Here is a 21,365-nt window from a genome sequence, read left to right on the forward strand (position 1 = left end):
TTGCAAAAGCTTTTTGGCATGGGAATGTCTTTGTGAAGAAGAGAGGACTCAATTTGGGCCATCTCTCTAAAGAAGACACGGGAACAAGGGCGCTTCTCCAATTAATCAGCAAATGCTTGGCTCCAGCTTTCGCCAGAGGATCGATTTACATAAAGCTATTCTCAAGATGAATTTGCCTCCCCCTCTACTCCTCATGCATTCCTCTTGTCCAGCCAGCGTTAGATGTGCTACTGGATTTCGGATTGACAGTGTCAGCTACGACAATCAAATTAGGGATGAAAACCTCAGAGGGCTGCCAAGGGAGAGGGACGGAGGGAAAGGAGAGGGTAGGAACAGTGTGTCAGCCTGGAACGAGAATGGACTGCACAGAAATGGGCTTCCTTTCCCCAACCGTATTGGGCAGACACATAGTTTTAAACAAAGGAAAAAAAGAAAACCCTGGTCCCCATCCTTTTGAACTGGGTGGATACCCCCCCACACACACACAATCACACCAAAACATTTCATTGGGGCTAAAATTGGCAAAGGACTATCTCAGGCACATAATTAGATCCTTAGGATCAGATGATTTTCAGCATCAGATTTCTGCCCACAATGTAAGAACACCATAATCTCAGTTACACCCCCTGAAGGGTACATGACAGTAGACGCACAGACTCGAGTCAGATGCTGGTAGTGGGAATCCTGGTGATGTTTCTTAGGCCACTTAGTGAAGCAGAGAAGTCTGGACCAGAACAGAAAGCACAATTGGATTGATAACAAGAGCTCCCCAATCCCGTCTAATGGAACTACCTTGTGGCTAAATTGTGATAATTCTAGGAATTAGTTGTTGAGAAGCTCAGCCTCTGTACCATTTGCTAGAGATGATCAGTCAATTATAATGCTGTTTCATGAACACAAAGAGCCTTAGTCGGCGTTTCATGTGATAATTCAATGAGGAAAGCTTCTGTTTGGACTGGAAGCATTGGTTAACCCTGCCAGCCCTGGAAAGTTCATTCAGAAAGACACAAATTAAATCCTTTGGCTGGAAGGAGGTTCTCTGCTCGTAGGAGGAATGGCTGAATGACTAGGGTATTTCAAGCCCTGGCTTGCTTCCTTAAATCCAAAAGTTTCTATCTTGAATGGCTCCCTTTCATATTTCCTACTGTTTACCCACCCCCCAACTCCCCACCCCCGGCCTTTGAAGAGTCCCATTTTGGGCTCCTTTAGATTGGTTCCAATATCTAACTAATACTCTTTTCCCTCTTTTGACAATGAGTGGGCACAGAACTATGGCGTCAAGCTCCTAGCCTTCTTCTAGAAGTGCACTGTCCAATATGACAGGCGCTAGCCATGTGTGGTTACTGAGCACTTGAAATGTGGCGGGTCTGACTTGAGATGTATGTAAAATACATACCAGATTCTGAAGACTTGGTATAAAAAAGAATATAAAGTATCTCATTAATATATTTTTATATTGATTACATGTTAAAATATTTTGGATATATTGGGTTAAGTAAAATACTTTGTTAAGATTCATTTCAGCTATTTCTTTTTATTGTTTTTAATGCAGCTAATGGAACAAATTAAATTGCATGGGTGTCTCATGTTATATTTCTATGGGACAAGGCTGTCCTAGAATTAGCAGATCCCCTCTGGAGGGGTGTTGGCCTCTGTACCCTTCAGCCCAAGGCTGAAGTGTCCTGTTGACCAGCATGGAGGTTTTTTGTTCTTAATTGGGGGAATTCATTGAGACGGGCCCTGTGTCCCCCAGCTCACCGCTCCCTACTTTTGTGTCCACAGTCAGCCTGCTTTGCTCATTTTCTTTAACCTGTGTGATCCTAATGCATTTGAATTTGTGATTTCTAGAACATCTGCCCATAAGGAGACAGAAGGTGTGTATGTTAGTGACTAATCATAGAGCAAACCAGTAACACTAACCTTACTTGCAGCCCTCAGTCTCTCCATCTAAGGGATCCTTAACTCTGTGGTGCTCAGATACCAGGCCTTCACCTGCTCTTGAATGGTCACAGCTCGAGATCTGCCTCAGGGCCTGGCTCCTCCAGTGTTTTTTCCCCTCAAGGCAGTCCTCCTAGAAACCTGGGAAAACACTTGTCTGTGAGGCCCCACCCGGAATGCTCTAATCCCAGTCACCAGAGGCTCCCCTGTAGGTTTAGAAGTGTTCAGGGGCAAAGTGCTTGGCTTCCTCTTGCTGAATGGCTGGGATCCCAGGGAAGGGTGTAACCATCCATGGACTCTTACCCCTTCCAGGTCGGCCTCCAAACTGGGCCCCTGGGGGGCTTTGTCAGGTATGGATTAGATATTGTCACTCTGTCCCGGCGGCCTTCTGTGACACTATCTATCCCATAAGCATTTTGTCCAACACCAGCAGGCTCACACCTGAGACACGGGAGGCCTTTGCATGTTGGACCCCAAATTTTCCCTAGACACTTAAGGTAGTAGGATGCTGTATTTGTTAGCTTCATGCTAATAAAACAAAGATAGTGATTTGCATTTAGAGCTTGCTTTAGCGTATAGAAAGCACTTGATTTTTTCATTACTCTCAATCCTTGTCCTGATTTCGCAGAAGCACCAGTTGAGGCTCAGAACTGAATTGATGTTCTTACAGACACACAGCCCATGAAGTAGCACAGCTGGGGTGGGAACTCAGCACCTAATCGCATGCACAAATCATCCTCCCCATGCTTTCAGATTTGTTCAAAGTTCATACTCCAGAGCCCATCCCCAGGGTTTCTGACTCAGGTCTGGGACAGGTCCCGGACATCTGCATTACTTTTTTTTTTATCCTGGAAAATTTCACACATATGTAAAAGTCAAGCACAAATTATAAATGAACCTCCCTTGCACCTAGCCCTCAGTGCCAACAAGTACCCATTCATGGCCGATCTTAACTCCTTCTCCACTTCCACCCACTCCCCTCCTCTTCTACATCATTTTGAAATAAAACCCAGACATCATCATTTAATCCTTAATTACTTCAGTATGTATCTCTCAAAGATAAAGACCTAAATGAAGGGAAACATAGCCCACAATACCATTATCCTATCTAAATTATTTTAGAAGCCAAGGATCTGTATTTTTTTGAGGCATCATGGGTAAATTCTGAGGAGGTAGACCATGAGCCCTGCAGCAAGAACAGTTGTCCCGTACCACGCCAACTCTTAATAACATCTTCAAAAGGGCCTGATTTTTATCAGACTGTCCACTTTGAAAGACAAAACCAAAGTACTTGATGAAACAAGACTGCAAGTCCCAGTGATTCAGATCGGCATCTTTCCCTTCCCCGCGCCCCCCCCCCCCGCCCCTAAAAACAAAAAAGATACTGAGCCTCAAGTGAAACAAAGCTGTGAATTATTTTCCTTGCTGGTTAGGAACAGTCTACAATGTGACTTCAGGTACAGAGTTTCTTCTTGTTGAAAAGGAAAAAACCGTGAAACTGCAGCTCTTACTTCTGGGGACCTGTAGATGTTTATTTTGCAATTAAATGTGGAAAGCGTTCTGCTTGTTTATATCGTGGGTCAAAGAGAATGCAAGCTCCAGGAGGTCAGGAACTCAGTTCTGTTCCCTTTGTGTCTCAGCATGTGACACAGAATAGCACATAGTAGGTGCTAAACTTATTTTTTGTTGCGTGAAGAATCTGAGCTGACACTTAATCTGCCAGTATTAAACATTTGAGTGGTATGCCTAAGACTTTTCTAATGAGCTTGCCAGGGGAGGCAGAATGAAAGGAGCTTTTCCTGATCTCTTTCATTCAGTAAATGTTTAGCATCAGGGGAGCAAGCATGTGAATTGGTGCAATGAAATATTCAGAAGCCAACGGGAGCAGTGGAAAATAATTGGGTTGGTTTTTCTGTTGTTGTTGTTATGTTTTGTTTTGTTTTGTTTGTCCCGCATTGATACTTTGATTCTCTGGGTCTCTGACATATATGGCAGTTCTTTCAGGAAGTGATTCAGTTATTCCAATATAATCTCCCTTGGACAAAGGATGCCAAAGGCACCCAGCTAGAGGTACCAGGGCTTCTTAGCTGGGACATATGCTTGGGGCTCACTTGGTTTTAACAGTGACCCAACTGCAAACATATAATCTTGCTTATTAAGGTAAATTGCCTGCAGAAGAGATTTACCTGCTCAGATAAATCCTCCCCGAAGTCCACATTGTAAAATCCCCAGGGAATAATTTTTCCTGCATGTCCCTCCCACTGTATAAACTAAGGTAAGCAAGACCATCTTTCTCTTGGGCTCCTGGAGCGGAGTGATAATGTCACAGTTACTATACATTAGGAGTTGGGGTTAAGGGGAGCAGGGTTCAGCTTTGTATAACATGGCAGCAGTGAGAGTACAAGAATTTTTAGATTCATTTATTATCCATCAGAAATTTTTTAAATCCCTAAATGAGTTTTGATTGATACCTACTGCACCAATGGGCAGGTTTCCTCCTACTAGGCAGTGACTGGAAAAGTAATTTTTTTTTAAAGATTTTATTTATTTGACAGCAAGAGCGGGAACACAAGCAAGGGGAGTGGGAGAGGGAGAAGCAGGCTCCCTGAAGAACAGGGAGCCCAATGCGGGACTCGATCCCAGGACCCCAGTATCGTGACCTGAGCTGAAGGCAGACGCCCACCGACTGAGCCACCCAGGCGCCCAGAAATGCTTTTTTTTTGTTAAGATTTTATTTATTTGAGAGAGAGAGAGAGAAAGCACAGATGGAGAGGAAGAAGCAGACTCCCCGCTGAGCAGAGAGCCTGATGTGGGGCTTGATCCCAGGACCCTGAGATCATGACATGAGCTGAAGGCACATACTTAACTGAGCCACCCAGGCGCCCCTAGAAATGCTTTTAGATCATCCCTTCTTGGCTTATCAAGAGGTGATAGTTTTGTGGGTTTTTTTTTTTTTTTCTGTTACTAAAAAGGTACCTGATTGGTCTCAGTGCCAGTGGTCCAGGGAGGTAGACAAAGAAGGTATCCGACTGGGTTGTTCCAATTTCCTTTGGTCACTGGATATGTCTTCTTTCATGAGTAATTTTTTTTTAATCTTCTGAGAACTTCCTGAATCAGGAGAATTTTCCTTGAAGCCTTTTTATGAATGCTTTGGGTTGGCTTCCTTGGGTCTCTTTACTGACACTGGCTTCCATCTCCTGCTTCAGACTTTGAGGATAAAGATCATGACCGGGAGCCTCTTCAGCAATCTGTCCTTGAGTTGTTGGAGCACCTTGTTCAGCCTTTTGGAGAACAGGCAGAGCCGGGCAATTTGTGTTTTTCTTGGGTGGTCTCTAACCAAAGACTGTCTGATGCAGGGCTCTAAAGGCCCAGATCCCTTGGTTAGAAACAGGAGCTCCCAGGCTATGGGGCTAAGGCTAGGACTTTTCCTAACTGACCTTTATTTCCCTTCTTGATTCTGCTTCCTGCATCCCTTACTGGTCTCTCCCAGGAGCACTTTATGAATACATCACTTGGCTGAGTGTCAGCTTCTTTGAGAGCCCAATTTGAGACAGACCTTTTCTCCTGAATTCAAAAGACCCTAGAATCAAATATGGATACTCCCATTTAGATGATAGAGGAGGGAAATTTTGACCCCTCCCTGAGATTTTACAGAAAGAATATTAGCAACATTTATGTGTTCTATTCTTTGCACAGCTGTAGACATATGTCCTGAAGAGGGTCATAAAGGGTATTTTCAGCAATGTAAAATGCAGGACTAAATGGGCAGAAAATACAAGAAATAAATGCAGCCATCCAGTGAATGCCTGCAGGGTTCCAGGTGCTGTGCAAGGCACTCATATATCAACTCCTTTCATTCCCGTGATTAACCGAGGTCAGTCAAGCACCCATTGTAAAGATGGGGAAACTGAGGCATAGAGCATTTCAGTAGTTTGCATGATCATACAGCTAACTGGCTCGCCCCACCTCAGAAACACGAATTCCCCAAGGTTGGGGGAGCTTCCAAGCCGCATCTTGTACCTTTGGAATAGTTGAAGATTGACAACTAGGAGCAAATTCCCCCCACAAACTGCCATTTAACACAGACCAGACTTCCTGGGAGCATGAATATGACCCGAGACAAGGGCATTGCCCCTACGAGAGCAAAAAAGAGACTGTTTTCCTGCTTCTTGCCTTGCCATCTTCCCTGGTAAACATGGGGTGGGCAGGGGTGGGGGTGAAGGTGGGGACTGTCATTCACTGTTGTGCTGAGAACAAAGCATGCCTGACATTGCAGGGAGAGCCCCAAGAAGCATTTCAAAGCTCCACTGGAACTAGACAACCTTTCAATCCATTTATCAAAGTGTCTGCAGTTCCCATTTCAAGGTAGATGAAGCAATAATAAATTTGTGAAGAAAGTTAATCTGTGTCCAAAGCATTTTAGTAAATTAAAAAGGGGGGGTGCTGGCTGGAAGGGGGATATATTGGTTCTTGCCAACTCCTATTTGACTTACTGTCTCCTTAATAAGTCCTCTTTGGTCTTGTGTTTTTGGATGGAATAATCCGTCAGTTAATCATTTTCCGGAAGCAGGAAAATGCACTTTAGCTAATGCAGTTCTCCTTTCTTTCAGAGTCCTAATTATTTAAAAAGGCATCCCAATCCGTAGCCCTACTTCCCAACCAAGAAAGCGTTTCCCAGCAGCCATCTTCCTTTACGTCCCCCAGAAAATCTCAGCATGCCCCTTGTCCTCTCCCATGCTCCAGCCTTGTCCTTTCCCTGGTTCCTTCTGAGCATTTTCCCTCGGGAGGGGCAAGGCACTAAAACCCCAGCAAGCAACTGGCCGAAACTAGGCTCTTGGGCACTACGGCTAGATTTTGTTATTTTTATTTAAATGTCAGCTGAAAATGGTGGCTCTTGTCTCTCTCAAGGGTAGTGCTTAGCACTAGCTCCATGCTCTGGCATCACGCTGAGATAAACACGCTATTAGGAGCCTTCACAAAGGCCTCGAGATAATTGTGAAGGGACAGTTACCGAAAATGAAGCACCCAGCCCTGAACCCTCCTCCACGCCCCATCAGTAACACCATTAAAGCTGTCAGTTTGTCAGCCCACTGGAGGTATTTATGAAATCAATATACAATCCTGCAGATGGATGGCAGTGGTATTGTTAGCTGGAGAACAGAGTCTCAATGGAAAATAAAATTAATAAAATTTACAAGCGGATTGTCATGGGGAACAGATAAATTCCCTACAATCCACTGTTTTGCTCAGTTGCGGCAGAAGCAAAGCCATGGCAGGGAGGCGGAAAGAAAGCTGTGCTTTAAACTGGGTCCCTTCAACTAGGAGCAAGACTGGGTCTACTTCCAGCAACAAAATAGTGACCAGAAACCCAAGTGGCTGCCCCGTGCCATTGCGGGGTTTTTCCCGTGTGATTGCTTCTGTGAGACGTTTCCCAGCAGCTGGGCCGGATTTTTCTGCTAAAATGCTACTCTCCTCTCATCCCACCATATTACAAGCCAGAACTGTCATACGATGGTTATTTCTTCAGTATGTTTGAGGTACCTTAAACTCCAAGGGTTAACACACTACTAGAGGACGTGCCCCTTCTCCTGGCTCCCAGGCATGGTTATAGCTGACTCGTCCAAACCTCTCTCCTGTTTGCTCCCTTGCCCCTGATTCTGATCACCAGCCGTTGGCCAGAAGTGTGACCTGACCTGTTTCCCAGAGTGGCCAAAGATAGCAGCCAAGCCTGGGAAGGTAGTGGGTAGGGGCTTGCTGTCCTGGAGATCAGCCTTTGCTTAGCAGAAAAGACTAGGCCCATTGTGGTGGCTGGAGCCTTGGGTACAGCCCAGATGCCTGGTGGAAATTGCATTAGTCAGATGACAGGACCTGCTCCCTCTTCTCCTGCAGTCTGATGGAGAGCAGAGGAGTGACCTTGGTGACCCTGCCTGACTTCTACTGTCACCGTGGGCTTTGTTCAGTGCCCCGACTCCAGGCTGGAGCCCTGCTCATTGAATCAGGCCCAGCCGGGGGAGCCTGCTACGGGGCTCCTTGTACATCTAAATTTATTTACACCCATTGCAGACAGAGGAAACTGGATTTGAGATGGGGAACACCATGTTATTCAGCCCCAGAAGCCACCGGTCATCGTGTCTACACCCTACCCCAACTCCGAGCCTTGCCTTGGGGCTTAACCGTGGCCCCAGACAATCCCCAAGGGTCTAAAGTTCCAACCAGCTGCTCGGAGTGTGGCTAACTCGTCTCCGCAGGTGAGAACAGGAAAGGGACGCCTCTCTTCTGCTTTCTGTTTTTCCTCCTGCTCCTTCACACAAGGTTAATTTAGACAGCCTAAGTTTTCGTGGAGGATGATTGTCTGACCTCTCTTCGCAAATATATTTGGAGTCCTCTTTAGCCTTTGATTAGGTTCCTGTGGAAAATCAGTGTGGGAGAGTATCCATTAGTACAGTCTGCCTCTGGGACAACTTGGCAGTTAAGGACGTTTACCCCATGACCCAGCATGTTCTCCTTATAGGACTTTATACCAAGGAAGCAGCTCAACAATTTAAATGCGTAGGGAGGAAACCTCATCCTGGTGTTTCCTTAAATGACAAATACCCCACAGTGCAGGATCCTATAGCCCTGTATACAATTGGATGATATACAGTGATTAAAACTATTGCCATACATGTACTGTTAATGACATGAACAGATGTTCTCAATATAATAAGTGGAAAAAAGGGTTTATGAGTGACTATATACTATGAGATCATATTGGTGAAATTTATACATATTGTTCCTAATTTGTAACAGTGGTTATGGTCTGGGTAGGTAATTTTTTACCTTAATATCTAATGGTTTTTGTGTTATTTTCACAATAATTGAGATATATATCTATCTATAGATGTATATACATACAATTGATTGTGTGTGTGTAGACACACGCAGGTGTGATTGATTACTCACTGAGATTCCAAGCAAGCTTGAGGTATGAATGTAAACAAGTGCATGTGTTTGGTTTGAGTGGGGGGATGGGAAGGAAACAAACAAACAAACAAACAAACAAAACACATGGGTCTTAGGAAAGGAAACTGAGGCTTTGGGGATTGTTAAAGAGGACCTAGCACAAGACCTGGGTTTGAGCCGGCTTCAGCACCTGACACTTTGTCCCTTACCTTTCTTCCTCAAAACAACACGTTAGCACTGCTTAATGCTAGATGAGGTGCCAGTGGGACCCCCATTTTGGGCGGGTTTGTAGAGATGCAATTTGAAGTTATCATGCCTGTCACTGAGCCCGATCCAGGAGGCCCCCGGGGGTGTCTGGGGCTCTGGAATAAACGGAGATGGGCACCCCCCATCAGAAAATCAGGATGGCTAGGCTCCCTTCCAATCCCAGATGACAAAGGCGCAAGTCCCTGAGAGTGGGAGACTGAGTGCTGTTGACCCTGCAGTGGGGGAGGGACGGCAAGCGGGGAGGGGGGCAAGGGGTCTCTCTGGGAGATGGCAAAACAGAGAATTGGGTGCGGTGTGCACAACAAATAACCCAGCGTCTTGGCTCGTGGCCTGGAGGTGCGAGACCACCCACAGAGCCCGCCCTGGAGGCGAGCTGCTCCCGCCTGGTAACCATTCCAGCAAAGGCCATCACTGGAGGAACAATGTAAAGGCTTGTAGCAGCCTGGGGCCTGAGACTGAAGAGTCCCTCCAACACTCCTGACCGCAGACGCAGCCTGCGAGGGGTTTTGTTGTCATAATGAGATGCAGATAAAGCCGGGCCTTGGTCCTTAATGCGTGTGCCTCTTCTCTTCCTGTTTAGAGATCTGAGCGAAAACCAGGTCCTGGGGATCCCGAGGAAGGCGTTCCGTGGCATCGCCAACGTGAAGAACTTGTAAGTGTCGTTGTTGTTGTCGTTTCTTCTTTTTGGCTTCTCTGCAGATGTGGCTTTCTGGCCAGAACAGGGGTGAGAGATGGGCCCAGAAGGTGGTATCGCCATGCTGTTTGCTGCCTCGGTGCAGGCGCCTTTGAGACAGAGTGAGGGGTGTGCCTGAGTGGTTTCCAGGGAGCACACGTCGGAAGCCATGACAGCTCCATGGAGTCCTGTTGCTGTCTGGTGTTTTGGCCCCAAGTGGGAGCATTTAGAGTCCCAGACCTGGGCCACAGCCTGGCCCCACAGTAGCTCTGTGGCCTGGGGCTTGACTCAGCTACTCCCAGGGTCGTTATTTTCTATAAAACGGGCATGATGGACTGGTGGGGTGTTGACGGAAATGAGGACGCGTGCCTCGTACGTAGTAAGTGTTCAATAAATGGGAGCCTTGATGATGGGGGTGATGATCATGATGGCGAAGGCGTCACTGTTATTAATAGGATCTTGTGAGAGGGCCTGGCCACTGGTCATTCCAGAATTGCAGAGGGACGTAGCCACATCCACCCACTGCTTGGTTTTGGAGGTGTGTTTAGTTTTATTTTGAAGTAATTATTGATACACAGGAAGTTTCAAAAATAGTAGGTACATCCATGTGCCCTAGTTTCCTCCCAGTGGTAACATGTTACATAATTAGTACAGTATCAAAACTGCCATGGGTGCAATCCACGGATGTTATTCTTCAGATTTCAGATAATTACACACCCTCATTTGTGTGTGTGTGTGTGCCTGCCCGTGTGGTTCTGTGTAATTTTATCCCATGCAGATTCCTCTGCCCATTGATATGATCAATGCAGAAGTAGTCCATCACTATGTTTCTTAACTTGCCAAATAACCTTTGTCGTTGTTAACCTGGCCTCCACTATTTGCTGTTTAGCAGTGACTCCTGGGCCCTTACTTTCACAAGGACTGTGCCTTCTGAATTCTCTCCCCTGCCACTGTGTCCATGTATTCAGAGCGTGTGTTGGGAGAAGGGCACAGAAGAGAGTCTGGTTTGCCTGGGCAGGCATTTCTGTCCACTGGCCTCCTCCACAGGCTCACGCTCAACCTGAGAAGTCTTGAAGGAGGTTTCTTTAAAATTACTTTAGCTATTGGTTTTCCTTATAAGGACTGTCCTGGGAAGCTGATGATGGCTTCCAGATACAGGCTGTCTGCTTCCCCTGGTGCTGAGAACTTAGCGGGAAGCTTTTGCTGTTTAACATGCAAAGCACACAAGAGGGCAGAGGCATCTTGAGCGAAGGGAGCCTAGGGCAGAGAGGACTTTGCAAGGGGATCCCACACAGGAAGCTGCCCACTGCTTCGTCTGGGTGTGTTAGCTCAGAAGCAGGAGAGGGCAGGCTGAAGCAGACAAAGCCATGGAGAATGTGACTCAAGATTGTGCGTATAAGCCAAAACTAAGAGGCTGTGTTAATTAGCATCCCAGAAAGGCAAGGCAAGGGGGGTACTTAAGAGATCCTCTAAAACCCCCACACCGGTCAATAGTGAGAAAATTGAGGACCAGAGAAGGGCAGTGACTAACTCAAGGTCAACCAGTTTCTTAATCTGGCTGATCCCCAGATTAACATTTTACATATATAAAGTGGTTTATCTGTCCTATCTCATGGCTCTAATTTTAAATGGGCCAGTTAACAACAACAACAAAACACTGCTGTGATGTATAAGCAGGGCTGTGTAATTACCAACTGCAGTTTTGGTTCTCAAGAAAGTGATTAAATCTCACAGTGGTCCACAGTAGTTGCTGAATTGGGGTGGGGGTTGTTTTCCTGTAATACCTCTAACTTCACAAAGGCCTCCGGAGCTCAAAGATTCAAGATTCTGCAAGCACAGACTCCTGAGTCACTCAGGAATAACTGTCAGGCCTTCCTCCTCCAGGTCTTGCAAATAGGTGTGACTCAAAGGCCTGAACTCAGGGAGGATCTTCTCTTTTGTTTTTCATACCCAGTGTCAGCATGTGGTCCTGGGGCGAGAGGAGAGGGAAGTAAACCCTCTGCTCAAAGGACGAATTAGCCAACAGAACTTAAGGGGGGGTTGATTACTTTACACTTTGAATCAGTTCCTTCAGCATGCGTTTGTTGGGCAGAACCTATGAGGCCCAGAGGTATTATTCGCATTCTCTGCTGGCTTACAGTAAAACTAGGGACAAGAAACACATGCGTACAGGAGAATGTTTAGTGATTTAACAATCCACGTGAAGGGGTGCCTGGGTGGCTCAGTCGTTAAGCATCTGCCTTCGGCTCGGGTCATGATCCCAGGGTCGTGGGATTGAGCCCCGAGTCGGGCTCCCTGCTCCGCCGGAAGCCTGCTTCTCCCTCTCCCTCTCCCCCTGCTTGTGTTCCCTCTCTCACTGTGTCTCTCTCTGTCAAATAAATAAATAAAATCTTTAAAAACAAAAAACAATCCACATGAAAATTGGCAAATGAGTGGCCATGCTTTAAAAGGCTATCAGAGTTCAGAGAAGAAAAATGGCTTCAGGGAGCATAGCCTAAAAGGTTAGAAACACGGCTTTGGCCACCTGATGGATCTAGGTCTGATTTTCAGCTGTTGTGCACACGGAGTCTGTGACCTTAGGCACCTTACTGGACACTTCTGAGCCTAGATTTCCTCCACTGTAAGATGAGGATAAGAATTGTACTTAACCGGGGAACCTGGGTGGCTCAGTCATTAAGTGCCTGCCTTCGGCTCAGGTCATGATCCCAGGGTTCTGGGATCGAGCCCCACATCGGCTGGCTCCCTGCTCTGCGGGAAGTCTGCTTCTCCCCCTCCCACTGCTCCTGCTTGTGTTCCCTCTCTCGCTGTGTCTCTGTCAAATAAATAAAATCTTAAAAAAAAAAAAAATGTACTTAACCTCCTAGGCTTTTTGTGAAGGTTGATAAAATAATGAGTATGGATAACTTAGTACTATGCTTGGTACAGGGAAGGTATTTAGAAAGTTCTAGCTACTGTTACTGCTGTATTCCTTTGTTGTTGCTATAACTGTAAAGACTTTACCTGGGGCCTGAATGGTGATTGGAATTCCCAAAGTAAATGAGGCAACTAGTGTGTGCAAATATAGAGGCAAACATGTATAAGGTGTGTTTCAAGGGACACAGGCAGAGCCATCTCATGGGGGTGGGGGATTATGAGGCAGAACAACAGGTGATAACATTAGGAAGAGAGGTGGAGGCCAGGTGGCGGTGAGCCTTGCCTGCAAGGTGTATGGACTTTAGAGGTAGGTATTGAGAATGTAGATGGCTTGCAACATGGGAAAAATCACGATGAAATCATTTATTGTGGAAGAGGAGCCTAGGGCAGGAGGAGGAGGAAAAAGGAAAGGCAGGGGACAGGAGATGAGGCTGAGTCCAGTGTAAAGGGTCAGGGCTCACACTTGGGAAAGAGAGCAATCAGAAGTGAAGGAGAATCCAAAGATACCACTAGGGGCCAAGTCAACAGAAATTGGCAATCAATGAGGTATTAGTGGCCAGCGGGTGGGGGGCGGTGGGGCTAGAAAATGATGAGTTTCCAAGCTCAGATGATACAAGGAATGATGGCAAATTTCCATAGTCTTTCATCCTTGCAGCCATCAAAATGGCTTTGAACCTACTAAATGCCAGCTCTGGGGGAAGCCATAGAAAGTAAGATCTGTAGATCTGTGAGTTTTGCCTTCTTAGAGCTTCCACTCCACAAAGACTGAAAGGTCAGGAGGAAAAGAGCCAGACTTGATGATCATAAGTTGGGTGTGAAGTGATGTAAAGTCTTCCACAGGCATCATGGATGGAGCATCTTCTGTGTGTTTGGAAAGTGCTGAGTCTGACATCCCATCCTCTTGTTACTGCTGGGTAAATGACTTTGGTCTCTGGGCCACGGCTGTGTCTAGGAGCCTCGGCTTCCATGGTTTAAATAAGAGGAAGGTAGAGGAAATAATCTTACAGACTTCAGAGAAAATATCATGCGGATAACTGGAGAAATAGGAGCTGACTGAGGGCAAGTTCAAGGAGGGGAAGCATCTGCGTCGAGGTGATAATTGAAGTTATACATTTAAATATGTGTCAGTACATGTAAAATAGAAGATGCTTTGCAGAAATTAAGTTTGTTTAAAACCTGTTAAGGAAACACCCCTCCTACCAGACCTCAATTACCTGCATGCAGATTGTCTCTCTTGTTACAAATTTTAAATCTCGGGAATGTACATCCCACTCATCAGTTTGTTCGAGAACCACCTCCCATTCCCCCTCACCCCAGCCTTCTCTACCACCTTGTGTGAGTTCAGAGAATATAACACTGTTTTATTTCTTAGATAAAATAGGAGTAGAAGATAAATTATTGGAGTACCAGGCTATGAAATGACAACAGTTGGGCCTCTCCACAATACCATATATTTCATTAGGAGGAGACGGTCAAGGACTATTTTTTTTTTATAATTTTGTAGTTTTGACGTGGATTTTTCTTTGCTTGTCCTGACATTCCCCTTCAAGAAAGAAGAGACTATGATACACCCATTTTCCAGATGATAAAGTTAAGTTTCGATCAGTGTGTTTAATTTGGTAAAAGTCAGCAGACACAGTTAGGCCTAGGCCTCCCCACATACCTATCCTTAGTAACACACCCAACCACGTTTTAGACACTTCTGTGTACCCAGATTCCTCTCCACTCAGCCATGCTAGCAACAGGAAGAAAGGAGAAGTAACTAAGAAGGCGGTAGCTGTGAGCTGGACAAACTGATCCGGAGAAAGAACGCGCAGAGAGACTGACCGCTAGAGAAAGCAACATTCAGCACCGCAGCATCAACTGCCTGCTGTATGCAAACGGCGCACCAGGTACTGGACCAGAGGGTAGCGGGGAGGAGAGAGGGAGGGAATCAGGAAGGCACAGAGATAGGGAAAAAGAAGTGAATTGGGAAAAAACAGAGATGACAAGCCACAATCCACCAAAGCATAAGAAGAAAAAGACAAAATCCAGTATGGATTTTTTTTTTTAAGTCCCCTTGCCCTATCTTTCTCAGCACTTGTGTTTTCCTCTGTTTTTCAGTTTCTGTTTGCGAGGACTCTGTAGGACATGCATTCCAGAAGGGAAAATCAATAACCCCTGTCTCTGCCAGCTAGCGGAATTTGGAATTGACGGTTTCAAAACAAAGCTGGGCAGGCGGCCTTTGTGTTCTCTAGTTACTCTGTGTTGCCGCACTGCCCGAGTCTGCCCTCCCGCTTCCTGAGATTAATGAGGGCTGTCTCCGCCCGCTCCGTGAGCAGCCAGCAATCTTATGTGAGGGTGAGGGAGGTGTGCGGAGGGACACGAAGCACCCATTCGTTGGGAGCATCCGTGTCTGCTAATCTTGGCAGCCATTCATTCTGTCATTGTGCCTGGAACAGAGTTCACGCTCCTGGTCATGCCCTGCAAGACGCTATATGGCTGGGCCCTCCCTCACCCACATCGTGCTTCCCATGCTCCATCTCATCTGTCGAAACACCCCAAGCTTCTTCCTGCCTGTGGGACTTTGCACTCACCACTCCCTTTGCATGGGATGCTAAGCCCTCACACTTCGGCATGGTCAACTCCTTCAGATCCCTTCTCAGCTCCAACCTCACCTCCTCAGGGTGGCCTTCCCTGACCCATCCAAAGCAGCTCCCCCAGGCCCCACTGTCCCTCCTCTCTATCCCACTACCCAGTTATATCTCTTCAGAGCACTTATTGCCCTCTGAAATTATCTTGTTCATTTATTTGTCACCCTGTCTCCATCTGTCACACAGAATGGACATGGGTACTCAAGGCCCCTGCCTGCCTCTGTCACTGTGGAATCCCCAGTACCCAGATGGTTCATGGCAGAGAGTATAGGCCAACTAAAAATGCATCAAATGAATGTTTGTTCATCCATTCCTTGAGTATTTGCAGTTGACCTGTTATGTATAGGAAATCATGTACGATCATTAAAATGTTGAATATGAAAAACATAGAAATAACAAGATACCGTCCTTGTACTCAGAGACCTCAGTCTAATGAGAGGACAGACTAGTAAATGAGCAGGTACAGGCCATGTACCAAGACTCGGTTGGAGGTAAGGACCAAGGGGCAGGAAAGACCCCAGACATGCCTGGTTCTGGCTTCACTCAAGAAGTGACATGAGGGTCTTGAAGGATGAGTAGGAGTTCGTCTAGGGGAAGGGCTTTCCAGGCAGAAGGAATAGCATGTGAAAAATCACCCACCCATGCAAAGGCACAGAGGTATGTGAAAGAGTCGATGCTTGGAAGAGTTGATGGTTGGAACACAGCAAGCAAGAGAGGCGCTGAAGACAGATGAGCTTGGTGAGGCGGGGAGTTGGGGCCGGCGGGGAGGGAGGACTTTGAATGTCACCTCGAGATCCACTGAAGGGCTTTAATAGGGGCGTGGTGTGATCAGATGTTCATTTAAGAAAGGCCATGCCAGTGACAGTGGGGAGGATGGCTGGCCGAGGGGAGACTCAAGTCCAGGTGGCCGATGGGGGTACTTGTGCAGTTGTTGAGAGATGACAGGGCCCCAAAGGGGCAGGCTCAATGGACCTAAAGAGGCAGCGGCAAACTGCAGACACCTGTGGGGGTGGACTGGGCGGGTGAACCGAGCGCCCGTCACCAGGGCCTCGCAGGCCAGAGGCAGAGTCAGCTTTCAACACCAGGCATCTCTGCCGACTCGGACCCAAGAGTGGTGCCTGCCTCTCATGAGGAAAGCCGAGCTGCCTCTTGGAAGGGGGTTCGGGAAATCTCCCAGGAGGCAAGCAGACGCTACTCGATCACCTGCCCGAGGGGCGGCAGAGTTTCCAGTCTTTCGTCCCTCTGCATTTGTGGCTCTGGCTATGTCAGGTTCAGAAGTGCTGCTGCAGGAAGTCGGACTGGACCCCCGTCTGCTAAGTGCTACCCAAGTAAGCGATCCTGAAAGAGGGATCGTGTCAACCCGCCTCCCTGCCTGCCTTTTCCTCCTCCCCTCCCTCCCTTCCTCCCTTCTTTCTGCTGTCTTTCCATTCTTCCTTCCATACATTGTGATTGAGCCCCTACCCTTACCAGACCCCAAGCCGGTCCTGGAAAGAGGTGAGTAAGACATAGTCCCTGTTCTTGAGAAATTTCATCTGCAGAGGGAGGCAAACAGATTCACACAGAGCATATATAATATGATAAATATATCCCTAGAGCGTCTTCTTTATCTGCCCCATGGCCAACAATGCAAGTGCTCCATAAACAGCAGTTGATTTATTAAAGTAAATCCACTGAAATGAGAAAAATAGTAGAAGACACCAGTGAATTAGACCCCATTAGTCTGGAAAAGATACGTTACTGTGTTATCCAAAGGCGAGGAGGTGGTAGTGGTAAGTGCCCCATCCCAGACGTTGTGCCTAGAATTGCAGCCGTGTAAGTGACAAATGGAATCCCTTCCTGGCCAGATCACGGAGTTTTGTAGTCTGTGTTAGGGGTCCTCTATTGGGCTTTGGATATTTCTTATGCTCACTCTAAGTTATAACCATCTGCTCAGTTGTCTTTCTCCTCCAAGGGCCTGAAGCTGTGTAGATGGAGAGGTCGAGTCTGTCTTGTTCACTGTCTGCTTGTTTGCAAGAGTGGGTCTATGCCTGGCACATATGATAGGTGCTCAAACAACGAAAATTAATAAGTCGATGACTTTCAGAACAAAAAGACTCCAGCGCTTAGAGAATCACTAAAACCCTGAATGAAAGAGCACGATTACATCTGGGAACAAAGAAAAATTAAAGGAAAGCCACAAGAACCAACCCAGAGAATCCCTCATGTTTTTTCAGGATAATGGAGACCACTATTCTGAGTCCAGCACCGAAATTTACTATTTGGGATATTTTTATTTGTGGACAAAATGCTTTTTTAACTCATCACAGATATTTGACCCCTGTGAGCATTAAATCCACAGAAAATGAGGGGTTTAAACAAGCATGTAAAATAGAATTCCATCTTTTCTGCACCCTGGCAAGAAGGCACAGTGATTCTGGGCTCCTCAGAGTGGGGCTTAGTGGTCTTGAGAAATTCACCACTGGGCTGAGCTTTTTGCCTGGAGATTTTTAGCTCTGAAAAGAAATGAGGGGCACCTGGGTGACTCAGTAGGTTAAGTGTATGCCTTCGCCTCGGGTCATGATCCCAGGGTCCCGGGATCAAGTCCCACATTGGGCTCCCTGCTCAGTGGAGAGTCTGCTTCTCCCCCTGCTTGTGCTCTCTCTCTCTCTCTTTCTCTCTCTCTCTGTCAAATAAATAAAATCTTTAAAATTTCCTCCTCCTTCAGAGGAGGAAAGATGAGTGTTACAGTGGGGATTACACTTTGAGACTCTAGTAACTATTGATCTTCTGATTCTTTGTCTCATTGGAGACAACGTAGTATAGTTTTGAAGAGTGTAAATGTAAAGTATGAGTTTTGGAGTCAGACTTGATTTTTTTTTTTTTAATTCCAGCTTTGCGATTATGACCTGTGTGGCTTAGGGCAAGTTACTTAACCTTTCTGATCCTCAGTCCCCTAATCTATAAAATGGGGAAAATGCTAGTGAGGAGTTAAACAGGAAAGTATGTGCCTTACATGTGTGAATAATAATGCTTTATGGTTTGCCCAAAGCCTTCATAGGTATTATCTTTTTTTAAAAATTTTTATTTATTTGAGAGAGAGCGCGTGCACGCACACGAATGGGGGGAGGGGCAGAGGGAGAAGCAGACCCCTCACTGAGCAGGGAGCCCAATGGGGAACTCAATCCCAGGACCCTGGGACCATGACCTGAGCCAAAGGCAGATGCTCAACAACTGAGCCACCCAGGCGCCCCATAGGTATTATCTCGTTTAATTACCACAACAGCCCTGCCAGATCATTAGGGAAAAGTTTATTAGCCTCTAGATATGGATGAGGAAGTTGAAGCTCAAAGAAATACAGGAACTCTCCCAAAGCAACAGAGCTGGTCAGTGGCAAGGCTGAGGCAGGATCCCAGGATGTGTCAGTGCTTTTCTGAGTGGCTAGCTAGGGAGAGCTCTGAGATTTGGTGAGCATGAATGATGTCTTGTAGGAAGCAGCAAGTACAGATCAGTGGGGAATGTTGGGAAAGCATTTCTGGCACCCAGCGCCAGCCAAGTCCCTAGGCAAGAATAAGCTGTGATGGTCACCATGTGGGAAAGAATTTCTGAGAAGACGAGCAGGAGTGACTTAAAGTGTGAGTTCTTTTTTTAATTAATAGACTTCATTTTTTCAAGAGCAGTTTTAGGTTTACAGAAGAATTAAGCAGAAGGTACATAGTCCCATATACCCTCTGCCCACACACATAGTTTCTCCCATTAAATCTTGCACTACTGTGGTGCGTTTGTTACAATTGCTAAGCCAATACTAACACATTTAACTAAGATCTCTAGTTTCTGGTAGGGTTTGCTCCTGCTGTTGTACCTTCTGTGGGTTGTGGCAAATGCATAATGACACGTATCCACCTTTGTAGTAACACGCAGAATAGTTTCACTGCCCTAAAAATTCCCCGTGCTCCCCCATTCATCCCTCCCTCCATTCTCCTAAGCCCTGAAGTGTGAGCTTTTAGATGGAGAGGGAAATCCCTTCGTGTTTCACAGACCTTCACAATAGCTTATTTATTGTAATTAATTAATAAATATTCCATTGTTCAGGGGCACCTGGGTGGCACAGTCGTTAAGCGTCTGCCTCTGGCTCAGGTCATGATCCCGAGGTCCTGGGATCGAGCCCCGCATCGGGCTCCCTGCTCAGCGGGAAGCCTGCTTCTCCCTCTCCCACTCTCTGCTTGTGTTCCCTCTCTCGCTGTGTCTCCCTCTCTCTCCGTCAAATAAATAGATAAAATCTTAAAAAAAAAAAATTCCATTGTTCAGACTCGAACAACCCATGTCGTCTTTTTGCTTCGAGAGAGGGTGAGTGACACCCTGCAAGTTGAAGTGCCATAGAGCACAGCAGAAGGAAAGCCAGGAGCAGTCCCAACTTTCTCAGCCATAGCCTGAGGTGTGAGCATTAGAATTTCTTCCTGACACAGCTCCTTCAGAGAAGACCTGTAATTCAAAGCACCTGCCCAGGCCTGGTGTTGTGTACAGACTCTGCATAAACTCTGAGGGTGTTTAAATAATGGTTGCAATCTCAGGTTCCCAGGTCAGCCTGCATGGAGTCACATGAACCCTGGCTCTTACCACCTATGTAATATGCAGCAAAATAGGTCACGTTCCTGGCCTCAGTTTCCCCATATGGTAAGTGGAAATACTACCCTCGTAGTGGTGTTGTTATGAAGATGAATAATAATTATTGCTCCTTTATCTCATCCCTGAGAATCTATTTGAATCAGACTATCACATCTCATGGACTATCATCCCTTCCAAGACAAAATACATGCCCAGAGAAAAAGGTTATATTTACAGTGTTCCGCTTCAGACTCTTAAAATTACTTAACTTCATCACACCTTGTCTTCTTTCTTCCAGTGGGGCTGCCGTGTTCTGGTTTATGGATTGTAATAGGCAAGGTACAAAACAGCTCAGAGAAAAAGAAGTGTATCTTCCCCACTCTGATCCGTCTCCCTGTCCCCATCAAGACACCGAAAGTACCAAAAGAGCCCAGGAGTTGTGGGCTCCGTCACAGCTCTCCTATTAACTGCTGCCTACCTGTGATGGGCTGAATAATGGCCCCCCAGGGACAGTCACAGTCTAAGCCCCGGACTATATTACAATGTACCCTACATGGATGGCAAACGGGACTTTGCAGATGTGATTAAATGAAGGATCCTGAGATGGATAGACTATCCTGAATTATTTAAGTGCACCTAATATAATCAGAAGGGTCTTTATAAGAAAGAGGACAAGTGCTGGAAGCAGAGAGGGAGAAAGACCATGTGATGCAGCAAATGAGGACAGAACTTACCTGGAGAAGGCGAGGAAACAAATTCTCCCCTAGAGCCTCCAGAAGGAACATGGCCCTGCTTGCACTTTGATGTGAGCTCAAGTGAAACTGATCTAGAACTTCTGACCTCCAAATGCTGAGAAAATATATTCATATTTTAAGCCTCTAAGTCTGTGATAATTTGTTATGACAGCAATAGGAAACCAATACCAATACTGCCCTCCGGCTGCCACTTAACCTCTTGGTGTGTGCTTCCTCTCTGTTCAAATAAGGAATTGACATGTTGTGATCAGTGGATTTCAGTGTGTATTCTGAGAAGCTCTAGTGCTTCAAGAGCCTACAACTAAAAAGTTACTTTTAATGATAAAGTTTTAAGTTCTCTCTTTTAGACATTGATGTTCAACATGAGATTTTGAATAACCTAGAGTCCTATTTTAAAAAAACTGGACTACACAATCTTTCAGGTAGGTTCAAACTGTAAAGGGTGATGATTCTTTGAGAACGTCATCCATCAGGGAGGAGCTAGCTTGTGTCATTGAGAGAAAACTCGGCAGCAGAATCAAAGAGCCAGGATCTGGTAGGGGACCAGCAGAGAAGAAGATCAGACTAACACCTTATATATTGGTTACCCGGGTTGAGGGTCTGGGCTGGGCTTACCTTCAGAGAGAAGGGAAAGACAAAGAGAAAGTTGGATGTTGACTGGGA

General features: G+C 46.2%; 1 protein-coding gene across 2 annotated transcripts in view; it reads left to right on the forward strand.

Annotated features, from left to right (window-relative positions):
- The window catches only part of SLIT3 (slit guidance ligand 3), a 591,804-nt gene that overhangs the window by 392,997 nt on the left and 177,442 nt on the right, over window positions 1-21,365 (forward strand). For both annotated transcript variants that reach the window (XM_028102736.2, XM_028102735.2), the window contains exon 5: window positions 9,728-9,799. In XM_028102736.2, the coding sequence (XP_027958537.1) occupies window positions 9,728-9,799 (72 nt within the window). The remainder of the gene's footprint in view (window positions 1-9,727; window positions 9,800-21,365) is intronic.

The sequence above is a fragment of the Eumetopias jubatus genome, unplaced genomic scaffold, assembly GCF_037043125.1.
Source record: "Eumetopias jubatus isolate StellerSeaLion01/CBP00866 unplaced genomic scaffold, mEumJub1_p1.0 scaffold_5, whole genome shotgun sequence".
NCBI classification, from domain to species: Eukaryota; Metazoa; Chordata; class Mammalia; order Carnivora; family Otariidae; genus Eumetopias; species Eumetopias jubatus.